At 50.4% G+C, this 14,097-nt stretch overlaps 1 protein-coding gene across 4 annotated transcripts; it reads right to left on the bottom strand.

The window, feature by feature from the left end:
• Window positions 1-62: 62 nt before the first annotated feature.
• Window positions 63-14,082, bottom strand: LOC139586511 (uncharacterized). 4 transcript variants are annotated; one of them, XM_071419990.1, is made up of 8 exons: window positions 12,002-14,082; window positions 11,746-11,820; window positions 10,044-10,151; window positions 8,558-8,628; window positions 6,094-7,222; window positions 4,341-4,509; window positions 2,304-2,491; window positions 63-256 (listed from the first exon to the last, which is right to left on the bottom strand). In XM_071419990.1, exons 2-8 carry the CDS (start codon window positions 11,816-11,818, stop codon window positions 102-104), a joined length of 1,893 nt encoding a protein of 630 aa, XP_071276091.1. In that variant the 5' UTR covers window positions 11,819-11,820; window positions 12,002-14,082; the 3' UTR covers window positions 63-101. The 4 variants fall into 4 exon arrangements, with proteins under 4 accessions (XP_071276091.1, XP_071276090.1, XP_071276092.1 ...); XM_071419989.1 differs by having other exon boundaries at window positions 11,746-12,292; window positions 12,382-12,524; XM_071419991.1 differs by having other exon boundaries at window positions 2,304-2,454; window positions 11,746-12,292; window positions 12,382-12,524.
• Window positions 14,083-14,097: the final 15 nt, after the last annotated feature.

Below are 14,097 nucleotides of genomic sequence, written 5' to 3'. Positions count from 1 at the left end.
TTGAGGTATTTTTGGGGCGGATTTTGGCGATTTTTGGGGGGGGATTTTGAGGGATTTTTGGGGGGATTTTTTGGGGGGTTTTTGGGGGATTTTTTGGGGGTTCAGGTGATGATCAGGGGGGTTTCGGGGGGCACCCCACAGGCCACTTTGTGCCTCTCAAAAAGCTCCTGCAGCCGCTGCACGTAGAGCTCGTGGTAGTGAGCGACCAACTCGGGCGAGGGGCGAGGAACCCGCGGCACCTCCAGGGGGGTCCCCACTGCCAGGGGAAAACGGGGGGGAACAACCCCAAAATTACCCCAAAATAATGCCCAAAATATCACAAAATGATCCCAAAATAATGCCCAAAAATATCGCAAAATAACCCCAAAAATATCGCAAAATGATCCCCAAAAATATCGCAAAATGATCCCAAAAAGAACCCCAGAATCATCCCAAAATAATGCCCAAAAATATCACAAAATGATCCCAAAATAATGGCCAAAAATATCGCAAAATAATCCCAAAATAACGCCCAAAATATCACAAAATAATCCCAAAAATAACCCCAAAAATATCAGGAAATGATCCCAAAAACAACCCCAAAACTATCAGGAAATGATCCCAAAATAACCCCAAAAATATCCCAAAATGATCCCAAAAAATAACCCCAGAATAATCCCAAAATAATGCCAAAAATAACCCAAAAATAATCTTAGAAATAATCCCAAAAATATCACAAAATTATCCCAAAAAAACCCCCAGAATATTCCCAAAATAACTCCAAAATAATCCCCAAAAATAATCCCAAAATAATCCCCAAATAGCCCAAAAAATATCGCAAAATAATCCCAAAATAATGCCCAAAAATATAGCTAAATGATCCCAAAAATAACTCCAAAATAATCCCCAAAATAATCTCCAAATAATCCCCAAATAATCCCAAAAATAACCCCAAAATAACCCTCAAGATAATCCCAAAATAATCCCCAAAAATATCGCAAAATAACCCCAAAAATAACCCCAAAATAATCCGAAAACTCCCCAAAAATCTCCCTGAAACTCCCCCCAAATCCCCAAAATCTCCCATAAATCCTCCAAAATCCCCCCAACCCCAAATCCTCCCCCAAACCCCCTCAAAAAACCCCCAAACGCGCCCAAATCCCCTCAAAATCCCCTCAAAAAAACCCCAACACTCCCCAAATCGCCCCAAAATCCCCCCAAAATCCCCCAAACGCCGCCCAAAATCCCCCAAATCCCAAATCCAACCCCAAATCCCCCCCAAATCTCCCCAAAATCCCCCCAAACGCCCCCAAACCCCCTCAAAACCCCCTAAAAATCCCCCCAAACCCCAAATCCAACCCCAAAATCCCCTCAAAACCCCCAAAATCCCCCCAAAATTGCCCCAAATCTCCCCCAAATCCCCCAAAATCCCAAATCCCCTCAAATCCCCCCAAAATCTCCCCCAAAATCCCCTCAAAAAACCCCCAAAATCCCCTCAAAACCCCCCCTCTAAATCGCCCCAAAACCCCCTAAAAATCCACCCAAACCCCAAATCCAACCCCAAAATTGCCCCAAATCCCCCAAAATCCCCCCAAATCCCCTCAAATCTCCCCCAAAATGCCCTCAAAAAACCCCAAATCCCCCCAAAACCCCCTAAAAATCCCCCCAAAATCCCCTCAAGAAACCCCCAAAATCCCCCTAAAAACCCCCCAAATGCCCCCAAAATCCCCTCAAACTCCCCCAAAATCCCCTCAAAACCCCCCCTAAATCGCCCCAAAACCCCCTAAAAATCCCCCCAAACCCCAAATCCAACCCCAAAATCCCCTAAAAACCCCCAAAATCCCCCTAAAACCCCCCCAAACGCCCCTAAATGGCGCCCAAAACCCCTAAAAATCCCCCCAAATGCCCCCAAAATCCCCTCAAACCCCCCCAAAATCCCCCCAAATCCCCTCAAATCCCCCCCAAAATGCCCTCAAAAAACCCCAAAACCCCCCAAATGCCCCCAAAATCCCCAAAAATCTCCCCCAAACCCCCTCAAAAAACCCCCCAAACCCCCCCCAAACGCCCCCAAACCCCCTCAAAACCCCCTAAAAATCCCCCCAAACCCCAAATCCAACCCCAAAATCCCCCCAAATGCCCCCAAATCCCCTCAAAGTCCCCCCAAACCTTCCCCAAAATCCCCCTAAAAACCCCCCCAAACGCCCCCAAAACCCCCTAAAACCCCCCCCAAAATCCCCTCAAAAAACCCCCAAAATCCCCCCAAACGCCCCCAAACCCCCCCAAAATCCCCAAAATCCCCAAATCCCCCAATTCCCGTCACTCACCCACCACGGTGAGGGGCACCCGGAAGGGCAGCAGGGGGAGCCCCCCCCGGCCCCAGAAGATGCAGGGGGCGAACCCCAAAATGCCCTTGAGGCCCCTCTGGAGGCGGCGCAGCAGCGACCCCGGGGCCAGCGCGGGCGTCTGGAACGCGTCCTGCTCCCCAAAAACGTACACGGGCACCAGGGGGGCCCTGGGGGCACCCCAAAATCAGATCGGGCACCCCAAAATCGGATCGGGCACCCCGAAATTGGGTAGGGGTCCCCGAAATACGGGGGAGCCCCCTGAACCCCAAAATTGGTGTCTGGAACGCGTCCTGCTCCCCAAAAACGTACACGGGAACCAGGGGGGCCCTGGGGGCACCCCAAAATCGGAATGGGCACCCCAAAATCGGAATGGGCACCCCAAAATTGGGTAGGGGTCCCCGAAATCGGATAGAGCACCCCAAAACCGCTTGAAAACCCCCTCTAAAAACCCCAAAAATCACCTCAAGAAACACCCAAAAATCTCCAAAAAATTGCCCAAAATCACCCAAAAATCGCCCAAAAAATCCCAAAAATTGCCCCAAATCCCCCAACCCCCCCCCCCCAAAATTACCTGAAAACCCCAAAAATCCCAAACCACCCAAGAACCGCTCCTAAACCGCCCCAAACCACCCTCCAAAAACCCCAAAAATGGCTCAAAAATCGCCCAAAAAATGCCCAAAAATCACCCAAAAACTGCCAAAAAATCACCCAAAATTACCCGAAATCCCCCAAAATCACTCAAAAAACCCCAAATCGCCCCAAAATCCCCCCTGAAACCCTTCAATATAACCCAAAAACCACCCCAAAACCGCCTGAAAACCCCCACCAAAAACCCCAAAAATCACTCAAAAATCACCCAAAAAACGCCCGAAAAACGCCCAAAAATCATCCGAAAATCGCCTAAAAAATGCCAAAATTACCCCAAAATCACCCAAAATTACCCAAAAACCCCAAGAATCCCAAACCACCCGAGAACCGCTCCAAAACCGCCCCAAACCACCCTCCAAAAACCCCAAAAATGGCTCAAAAATGGCTCAAAAAAAGCCCAAAAATCACCCAAAAATCGCCTAAAAATCGCCAAAAAATCACCCAAAATTACCCAAAAACCCCAAAAATCCCAAACCACCCCAGAACCGCTCCAAAACGGCCCCTGACCACGCTCCAAAAACCCCAAAAATGGCTCAAAAATCACCCAAAAAACGCCCAAAAAACACCCAAAAAATGCTCAAATTTCCCCAAAAACCACCCAAATTTTCCCAAAACCCCCTGATTTCACCCCAATCCGTACCCGTGTCTCAGGGCCAGGCGCACGAAGCCGCGGCGCTGGCGCAGGGTCAGGCAGTGCCTGCCCGGGGTCCCCAAAACGCCCCCAAACCACCCCAAATCAGCCCAAAACCCCAAAATCTCCCCAAATCTCCCCACATCCATCAAAATCACCCCAAAAATCCCAAAAATTCCACAAAAAATCCCCAAAATCGTCCAAACCTCATCCAGATCATCCCAAAATACCCCCAAAACCGCCCCAAACCACGCTCCAAAAACCCCAAAAATGGCTCAAAAATCGCCCAAAAATCACCAAAAATCGCCCAAAAATCACCCAAAAACCGCCAAAAAATCACCCAAAAAAATGCCCAAAAATCACCCAAAAATCCCCCCTGAAACCCTTCAATATAACCCAAAAACCACCCCAAAACCGCATGAAAACCCCCTCCAAAAACCCCAGAAACCACTCAACAATCGCTCAAAAATCGCCTAAAATCACCAAAAAATCGCCCAAAAATCACCCAAAAAATCCCAAAAATCGCCTAAAAAACCCCCCAAAATTACCCAAAAACCCCAAACCACCCCAGAACCGCTCCTAAACCGCCCCTGACCACCCTCCAAAAACCCCAAAAATCGCTCAAAAATCGCCCAAAAAACGCCCAAAAATCGCCCAAAAAACGCCCAAAAATCGCCCCAAATCACCCGAAATCCCCAAATTTTCCCAAAACCCCCCGAATTCACCCCAATCCGTACCCGTGTCTCAGGGCCAGGCGCACGAAGCCGCGGCGCTGGCGCAGGGTCAGGCGGTGCCTGCCCGGGGTCCCCTCGAGCGCCTCGGCCGCGCCCCCCACCACGATGAGCAAGGCCTGGGACGGGCGGGACAGCACCGAGTCCAGGCAGCGCTGGCTGACCGGGCACAGCCCTAAAAATGGGGGAAATTGGGGAATTTAACCCAAAAAAATCCCGAAAATGGGAAAAAACCCGGTGAAAAACGGGCGAAAATTGACCCCAAAACACCCAAAATTCACCCAAAACACCCAAATTGGACCCAAATCCTCCCCAGATCTGAGCCAGGCAGCGCTGGCTGAGGGGCACAGCCCTAAAAATGGGGGAAATGGAGAAAATAGTGAAAATCCCCCCAAAAAAACCCAAAAATAGGAAAAAACCCGGTGAAAAACGGGCGAAAATTGACCTCAAAATGCCCAAAATTCACCCAAAATTCTCCCAAAGTCTGAACCCAATCCCTGTCCAGGCAGCGCTGGCTGAGGGGCACAGCCCTAAAAATGGGGGAAATGGAGAAAATAGTGAAAATCCCCCCAAAAAAACCCAAAAATAGGAAAAAACACGGTGAAAAACGGGCGAAAATTGACCCCAAAACATCCAAAATTCACCCCAGAATTCCCACAAAATTCCCCCAAATTTGACCCCAATCCCAGCGCTGGCTGACCGGGCACAGGCCTGGAAATGGGGGAAATGGGAAAAATAGGGGAAATTACCCCAAAAAAATCCCAAAAATGGGAAAAAACCCCGTGAAAAACGGGCGAAAATTGACCTCAAAACACCCAAAATTCACCCCAAAATTCCCACAAAATTCCCCCAAAATTCCTCCAGATTTGACCCCAATCCCAGGCCCAGCAGCGCTGAGGGGCACAGCCCTGAAAATGGGGGAAATGTCAAAAATTGGGGAAATTACCCCAAAAAAAGCCCAAAAATGGGAAAAAACCTGGTGAAAAAAGGGCTGGAATTGACCCCAAAACACCCAAAATTCCCCCAGATCTGACCCCAAAATGCCCCAAATCCTCCCCAGATCAGAGCCAGGCAGCGCTGGCTGAGGGGCACAGCCCTAAAAATGGGGGAAATGGGGAAAATAGTGAAAATCCCCCCCAAAAAACCCAAAAATAGGAAAAAACACGGTGAAAAACAGGTGAAAATTGACCCCAAAACACCCAAAATTCCCCCCAAAAAGAGACCCAAGAAACCCCAAAATTCCCCCAAATCTGAACCCAAAATGCCCCAAATCCCCCCCAGATCTGCAGCCGGAACAGCCCCATCCAAAACCCCATAAAAAAACACCCAAAAAACCCCAAAAAACCCCAAAAAAAACCCCAAATCCTATAAAAATCCTATAAAATCCCATTAAAACCCTATAAAAATCCTATAAAATCCCCACTGACCGGCGGCCATGGCGCATTCCCGGTAGATCTGCAGTGGGAACAGCCCCATCCAAAACCCCATAAAAAAACACCCAGAAAACCCCCAAAAAACCCCAAATCCTATAAAAACCCTATAAAAACCCCATAAAAACCCCATAAAATCCTATAAAATCCCCACTGACCGGCGGCCATGGCGCATTCCCGGTAGATGGGCAGCCGGAACAGCCCCATCCAAAACCCCATAAAAAAACACCCAAAAAACCCCAAAAAACCCCAAATCCTATAAAAACCCTATAAAAACCCCATAAAAACCCTATAAAAACCCCATAAAATCCTATAAAATCCCCACTGACCGGCGGCCATGGCGTATTCCCGGTAGATGGGCAGCCGGAACAGCCCCTCCAGTGCAGCCAGGCTGGGCCGCAGCCCCGGGCAGGGACCCCCACGGGGTTTGGGGTCACCCCAAAAGGGTCCGGGGTCGGGTTCGGGGTCGGATTCGGGGTCGGATTTGGGGTCAGATTTGGGATCATCCCAAGCAGATTTGGGGTCGGATTTGGGGTCGGATTTGGGATCATCCCAATGGGATTTGGGGTTGGATTTGGGGTCGGATTTGGGATCATCCCAATCAGATTTGGGGTCGGATTCGGGGTTGGATTTGGGGTCATCCCAATCAGATTTGGGGTCATCCCAATGGGATTTAGGGTCGGATTTGGAGTTGGATTTGGGGTCATCCCAATGGGATCTGGAGTCAGATTTGGGGTTGGATTTGGGGTCATCCCAATGGGATTTGGGGTCGGATTCGGGGTTGGATTTGGGGTCATCCCAATGGGATTTGGGGTCATCCCCATTGGATTTGGGGTCGGATTTGGGGTCATCCCAATCAGGTTTGGGGTCAGATTTGGGGTCGGTCTCAGATTTGGGGTCCCAATGGGATTTGGGCTCATCCCAATGGGATTTGGGGTCAATTTTGGGATCCCTTTTGGGGTCACCCCAATGGGATTTGGGGTCGGATTTGGGGTCAGTCCCAAATTTGGGGTCACATCTGAGATCAAATTTAGGGTCAGATTTGGGGTCGGATTTGGGGTCACCCCAATGGGATTTAGGGTCGGATTTGGGGTCGGTCCCAGATTTGGTCTCAGATTTGGGGTCCCAATCAGATTTAGGATCATCCCAATGGGATTTGGGGTCGGTTTTGGGGTCAGTTTTGGGGTGGGATTTAGGATCATCCCAATGGGATTTGGGCTCAATTTTTGGGTCCCTTTTGGGGTCACCCCAATGGGATTTGGGGTCAATTTTGGGGTCCATTTTGGGGTCACCCCAATGGGATTTGGGGTCCCTTTTGGGGTCCCGTTTGGGGTCCCTGCCCGCGGCCCCGCAGCCGCCGGTGACGAAGGCCCCGAAGACGCCGATGCAGGAAATGCCGTGGGGGTGAGCGGGGAGAACGTAACTGCGGCCGGGGGGGAGGGGACACTCCCGGATCACCTGGGGACAGCGGGGACAGCGGGGGGGGTTGGGGACATTGGGGACATTGGGGACATTGGGGACATTGATGGGGTTTGGGGACATTGGGGACATTGGGGACACTGGGGACATTGGGGACACTGGGGACATTGGGGACATTGGGGGATTGGGGACACTGGGGACATTGGGGGCATTGGGGACATTTATGGGGTTTGGGGACATCGGGGACATTTATGGGGTTTGGGGACATTGGGGGATTGGGGACATTGGGGACACTGGGGACAGCGGGGACATCGGGGACATTGGGGGGGTTGGGGACATTGGGGACATTTATGGGGTTTGGGGACATTGGGGACATTGGGGACATTGGGGACACTGGGGGCATTGAGGACATTGGGGACAGCGGGGACACTGGGGACATTGGGGACATTGGGGACACTGGGGGATTGGGGACATTGGGGACATTGATGGGATCTGGGAGATTTGGAGACATTGATGGGATTTGGGGACATTGGGAACATTTGGGGACATTGGGGCATTTATGGGATTTGGGGGCTTTGGGGACATTGGGGACATTTGGTGGATTTTGGTGATTTGGGGCCATGGGAGCCACTGGGGACATTGAGGACATTGAGGACATTGAGGACATTGGGGACATTGGGGACATTGGGGACATCGGGGACAATGGGGACACTGGGGACATTGGGGACATGGGGGACATTGGGGGATTTGGGAGATTTGGGGACATTTATGGGGTTTGGGGACATTGGGGGATTTGGGAGATCTGGGGACATTTATGGGATTTGGGGACAACGGGGACATCAGGGACATTGGGGATTTGGGGGCTTTGGGGACATGGGGGACATTGGGGACATCGGGGACATTTATGGGGTTTGGGGACATGGGGGACATTGGGGACATCAGGGACATTTATGGGGTTTGGGGACATCGGGGACATTGGGGGCATTGGGGGCATTGGGGATATTTATGGGATTTGGGGACATTGGGGACATTTATGGGCTTGAGGACACTGGGGACATTTATGGGATTTGGGGGATTTGGAGGCTTTGGGACATTGGGGACATTGGGGACATTTATGGGGTTTGGGGACATTGGGGACATTGAGGACATTGGGGCATTTATGGGATTTGGGGGCTTTGGGGACATCGGGGACATTTGGTGGATTTTGGGGATTTGGGGCCATGGGAGCCATTGGAGACATTGGGAGGGTTGGGGACATTGGGGACATTGGGGACATTGATGGGATTTGAGGCATTTGGTGCATTTGGGAAATTTGGGGACATTTACGGGATTTGGGGACATTTGGGGACATTTGGGGACGGTTGCCGTGGTTACCGTGATGGGGAAGTAGTCACAGAAATGCTCCCAGAGGCGCCAGTTCCGGAGCCAGTCCCAGTGCCGGGGGCCTGGGGACACCAGGGACATTGGGGACATTGGGGACATTGGGGACACTGGGGACACCAGGGACATTGGGGACATTGGGGACAATGGGGGGATTTGGGGACAATGGGGACACTGGGGACAATGGGGACATTGGGGACATTGGGGACATTGGGGACACTGGGGACACCAGGGACATTGGGGGCATTGGGGACACCGGGGACGTTGGGGACATTGGGGATGTTGGGGACATTTGGGGACAGCGGGTGGGGACACAGGCCTGGGGCGCTGCCACCAAACCCCCCATAGCTGTCCCCAGTGTCCCCAAACCGCCCAGTGTCCCCAGTGTCCCCAAAATGTCCCCAAATCCCAAAAATATCCACAATTGTCCCCTATGTCCCCAATCCCCCCAATGTCCCCCTGGTGTCCCCTCAGTGTCCCCAATCCCCCCATTTTCCCCATTGTCCCCAATCCCCCCAATGTCCCCCTTGTCCCCAAATCCCCTCAGGTTCCCCAATCCCCCCAATGTCCTCACGTGTGCCCCCAAGTGTCCCCAATGTCCCCAATCCCCCCAATGTCCCCCTTGTCCCCAATGTCCCCTCAGTGTCCTCAATGTCCCCAATCCCCCCATGTCCCCATTGTCCCCTCAGTGTCCCCAATCCCCCCAATGTCCCCATTGCCCAAATCCCCTCAATGTCCCCAGTGTCCCCTCCGTGTCCCCATTGTCCCCTCTGTCCCCAATGTCCCCAATCCCCCCATTGTCCCCTCTGTCCCCAATGTCCCCAATCCCCCCATGTCCCCATTGTCCCCTCCGTGTCCCCAGTGTCCCCATTGTCCCCAATCCCCTCAATCTCCCCAATTCCCCCAATCTCCCCAATGTCCCCAATCCCGCCATTGTCCCCATTGTCCCCAATGTCCCCCATGACCCCACTGTCCCCAATGTCCCCACTGTCCCCATTGTCCCAAATCCCCTCAATGTCCCCAATCCCGCCATTGTCCCCCCATTGTCCCCATTGTCCCCTCTGTCCCCAATCCCCCCATTGTCCCCAATGTCCCCAATCCCCCCATTGTCCCCCCATTGTCCCCAATGTCCCCCATGACCCCATTGTCCCCATTGTCCCCCCTGTTCCCATTGTCCCCAATCCCCTCAATCTCCCCAATCCCCCCAATCTCCCCATTGTCCCCATTGTCCCCAATCCCCCCATTGTCCCCCCATTGTCCCCAATGTCCCCCATGACCCCATTGTCCCCATTGTCCCCAATGTCCCCAATCCCCCCATTGTCCCCCCATTGTCCCCAATGTCCTCCATGACCCCCCAATCCCCCCAATCTCCCCAATGTCCCCAATCCCGCCATTGTCCCCTCTGTCCCCAATGTCCCCCATGACCCCATTGTCCCCCCTCTGTCCCCATTGTCCCCATTGTCCCCCGGTGTCCCCGCACCGCGCTCGGGCCCGTGCCAGTCCCAGAGCCACCAGCCCGCGTAGGTGACGGGGACGATCCAGAGCCGCGTCCGCAGCAGCAGCAGCAGCGCCAGCGCCGAGCCCGGGCCTCGTTTGCATAAATTAGCATAAACACCGCCACGCCCCTCCATTATCCCCCCATCCTCCTCCTCCTCCCGGTGTTAATTAACCCCCACCTTGTTAATTGTACCCGCCCCTCTAAGGGTTAATTTGCTGCCCTCCCCATTAATTAACGTGCTCGAGTTAATGAATTCCCCGTTAATTAATTCATTATTCTCCCCTCCCCGTTAATTAACCGCTCGAGTTAATTAACACCCTATTAATTAATTATTCTCCCTGTTAATTACCCCCCATTCGAGGTTAATTAACGGCCGTTAATTGCGCCCGCCCCTCTCAGGGTTAATTTCCTCCCCGTCGTTAATTAACCCGCTCGAGTTAATTAATTCTCCGTTAATTAATTCATTATTCTCCCCTGCCCGTTAATTATCCTCATTCGAGGTTAATTAACCGCCGTTAATTGCGCCCGCCCCTCTCAGGGTTAATTTGCTCCCCTCCCCATTAATTAGCCCAATTGAATTAATTAATTCCGCGTTAACTAATTAATTTTTCTCCCCTCCCCGTTAATTACCCCCCATTCGAGGTTAATTAACCGCTGTTAATTGCGCCCTCCCCTCTCAGGGTTAATTTGCTCCCCTCCCCATTAATTAACGCGCTCAAGTTAATGAATTCCCTGTTAAATAATTAATTATTCTCTCCTCCCCGTTAATTACCCCCCATTCGAGGTTAATTAACCGCCGTTAATTGCGCCCGCCCCTCTCAGGGTTAATTTGCTCCCCTCCCCATTAATTAGCCCAATTGAATTAATTAATTCCGCGTTAATTAATTAATTTTTCTCCCCTCCCCGTTAATTACCCCCATTAATTGCCAGGTTCGGGGTTAATTAACCCCCCACAGGCTTAATTAGCCCGCGTTAATTGCCCCCTCCACTTTTAACCCCATCAAGCAACTCCTCATTAATTACCCCCCATTAATTATTCCCTCAATTAATCACCCCTCCAGGGCTTAAACACCCTCTTCAAAGCCTTAATTACCCCTCCAAAGCGTTAATTAACCTTAATTAACGCGCGCTAATTCCCCCCGTTAATTGAATCCTCCGCCTTGAACCCCATGAACATCCCCCTCTCCTCATTAATTAACCCTTCTAATTAATTATTCCCCCCAATTAATCACCCCTCCAGGGCTTAAACCCCCTCTCCAAAAGGTTAATTACCCCTCCCAGGGGTTAATTGCCCCCTCGGCCTTAATTAACCCCGTTAATTACCGCCGTTCATTGCCCCCTCTTTACCTTTATCCCCATCCGGCCACTCCTCCCTCCACATTAATTAACTCGCTCAATCATTAATTATCAACCATTAATTACCCCTCCAGGGCTTAAACACCCTCTTCAAAGCCTTAATTACCCTTCCAAAGCGTTAATTAACCTTAATTAACGCGCGCTAATTACCCCCGTTAATTGAATCCTCCACCTTGAACCCCATGAACATCCCCCTCTCCTCATTAATTAACGCTTCGAATTAATTATTCCCCCCAATTAATCACCCCTCCACGGCTAGACCCCCCCCTCAAGGCCTCAATTACCCCTCCAACCCCTTAATTAACATTAATTAACGCGCGCTAATTACCGAGGAAGAGGAAGGTCAGCATCCATTGAACGACGCTCAGCGCCTGCAGCGCGGAACCAAAAGTTCCCGCCATAACTGCGAGGCCCAGGGGGACAAAATTTGGGGTGACACCGCTTGAGAGGGGGGTTCGGGGGGCTTCGGGGGGGATCCCCCAAATTTGGGGGACCCCAAAAACCTCGAGGGGACCCCAAAAACTTCGGGGGACCCCAAAAAGCTCGGGGGACCCCAAAAATGGGCCCCGAACCCCCTCAGGTACCTGCGAGGGCGCCACGTCCCGAGCAAGGCCGAACTTTGGCCCAAGGGCGGGGAAGGAACCGGGAGGGGTTGGGGCAAAAGGGCGGGGAAAGAAGGGGGGGAAAAAAAGGGGGAACCCCCTCAGGGGGACCCCGAAAATGTGGGGGGAGGTAAAAAAAAAGGGCCCGAAAATCCTAAAAATTCGCCCAAAAAATCGCGTTAAAAATGAGGGAAAATGGCGGAAATTTGGGGCAAAATACGGGGAAGTTTTGGGGTTCCCCCCCCCCTTGGGGACCCCGAAATTTGGGGGACCCTAAAAAAAGGAAGGGCCCGAAAATCCTAAAAAAATCGCCCAAAAAATCGCCTTAAAAATGAGGGAAAATGGCGGAAATTTGGGGGGACCCTAAAAAAGGAAGGGCCCGAAAATCCAAAAAAAATCGCCCAAAAAATCGCGTTAAAAATGAGGGAAAATGGCGGAAATTTGGGGCAAAATACGGGGAAGTTTTGGGGTTCCCCCCCCACTTGGGGACCCCGAAATGTGGGGAGAGCCTAAAAAAAGGAAGGGCCCGAAAATCCTGAAAAAATCGCCCAAAAAATCGCGTTAAAAATGAGGGAAAATGGCGGAAATTTGGGGGGACCCTAAAAAAGGAAGGGCCCGAAAATCCTAAAAAAATCGCCAAAAAAATCGCGTCAGAAATGAGGGGAAAATGTAAAAATTTGGGGGTTTGGAATGGGGAAAATGCGGGGAAGTTTTGGGGTTCCCCCCCCCCCTTGGGGACCCCGAAATTTGGGGGACCCTAAAAAAAGGAAGGGCCCGAAAATCCTAAAAAAATCCCCCAAAAAATCCCGTTAAAAATGGAGGAAAATGAGGGGAAAATGTAAAAATTTGGGGGTTTGGAATGGAAAAAAGGTGGAGAGGTTTTGGGGTTCCCCCCCTCTTGGGGACCCCGAAATTTGGGGGAACCCTAAAAAAATGAGAGACCCCAAAATCCTAAAAAAATCCCTCAAAAAATCCCATTAAAAATGGAGAAAAATGAGAAAAAATGGTGGAAATTTGGGGGTTTTAAATGGGAAAAATGCGGGAAAGTTTTGGGGTTCCCTCCCCCTTGGGGACCCCGAAATTTGGGGGAACCCTAAAAAAATGAGAGACCCTAAAAAAGGCCCAAAATCCTAAAAAAATCCCCCAAAAAATCCCTAAAAAATCCCTCAGAATTCCCCCCAAATCCTCCCAAAAATCCCTCAAAATTCCCCCAAAATTCCTTTAAAATCCCCCCAAAATTCACCCCAAAAATCCCCCCAAAAATCCCCCAAAAATCTCCCAAAATCCCCTCAAAAATCTCTTTAAAATTCCCCTAAAAAACCCCAAAAAATCAGAATCCACCTCATTTAAAATCCATTTATTGGGTTAAAAATCCAATTTTTGGGTACAGAATTTTCGCGATTTTGCCCCCATTTTTGCGGGATTTTCCCCCAATTTTTGGGGGATTTTTTGGGGATTTTTTGGGGGATTTTTTTGGGATTTCCCCCCAATTTTTTGGGGATTTTTTGGGGATTTTTTTGGGATTTCCCCCCAATTTTTGGGGGATTTTTTGGGATTTTTCCCCGATTTTTTGGGGATTTTTCCCCGATTTTTGGGGATATTTTGGGGGATTTCCCCCAATTTTTTGGGGGATTTTTTTGGGATTTTTTTGGGGGGGGATTTTCCCCAATTTTTGGGGGATTTTTTGGGGGATTTTTTGGGGGATTTTTTTGGGATTTTTTGGGGGATTTTTTTTTTTTATTTTTTTGGGGATTCTTTTGGGATTTTTTTTTATTTTGGGGGGGATTTTTTGGGGGATTTTTTTTTGAGATGTTCCCCCAATTTTTGGGGGGATTTTTTTGGGGGGATTTTTTTGGGATTTCCCCCCAATTTTTTGGGGATTTTTTGGGGATTTTTTGAGATTTTTCCCCGATTTTTTGGGGGATTTTTTTTTTTAAAATTTTTCCCCAATTTTTGGGGGATTTTTTTGTGATTTTTTGGGGATTTTTCCCCAATTTTTGGGGGGATTTTTTGGGGGATTTTTTGGGGGATTTTTTTGGGATTTTTGGGGGATTTTTTTTTTTTTTTTTTTTTTGGGG

Source organism: Agelaius tricolor, unplaced genomic scaffold, assembly GCF_023055355.1.
Source record: "Agelaius tricolor isolate 1412-34295 unplaced genomic scaffold, bAgeTri1.0.p SCAF_120, whole genome shotgun sequence".
Taxonomy (NCBI): domain Eukaryota; kingdom Metazoa; phylum Chordata; class Aves; order Passeriformes; family Icteridae; genus Agelaius; species Agelaius tricolor.
This window is presented reverse-complemented; position numbering and strand designations above follow the sequence as displayed.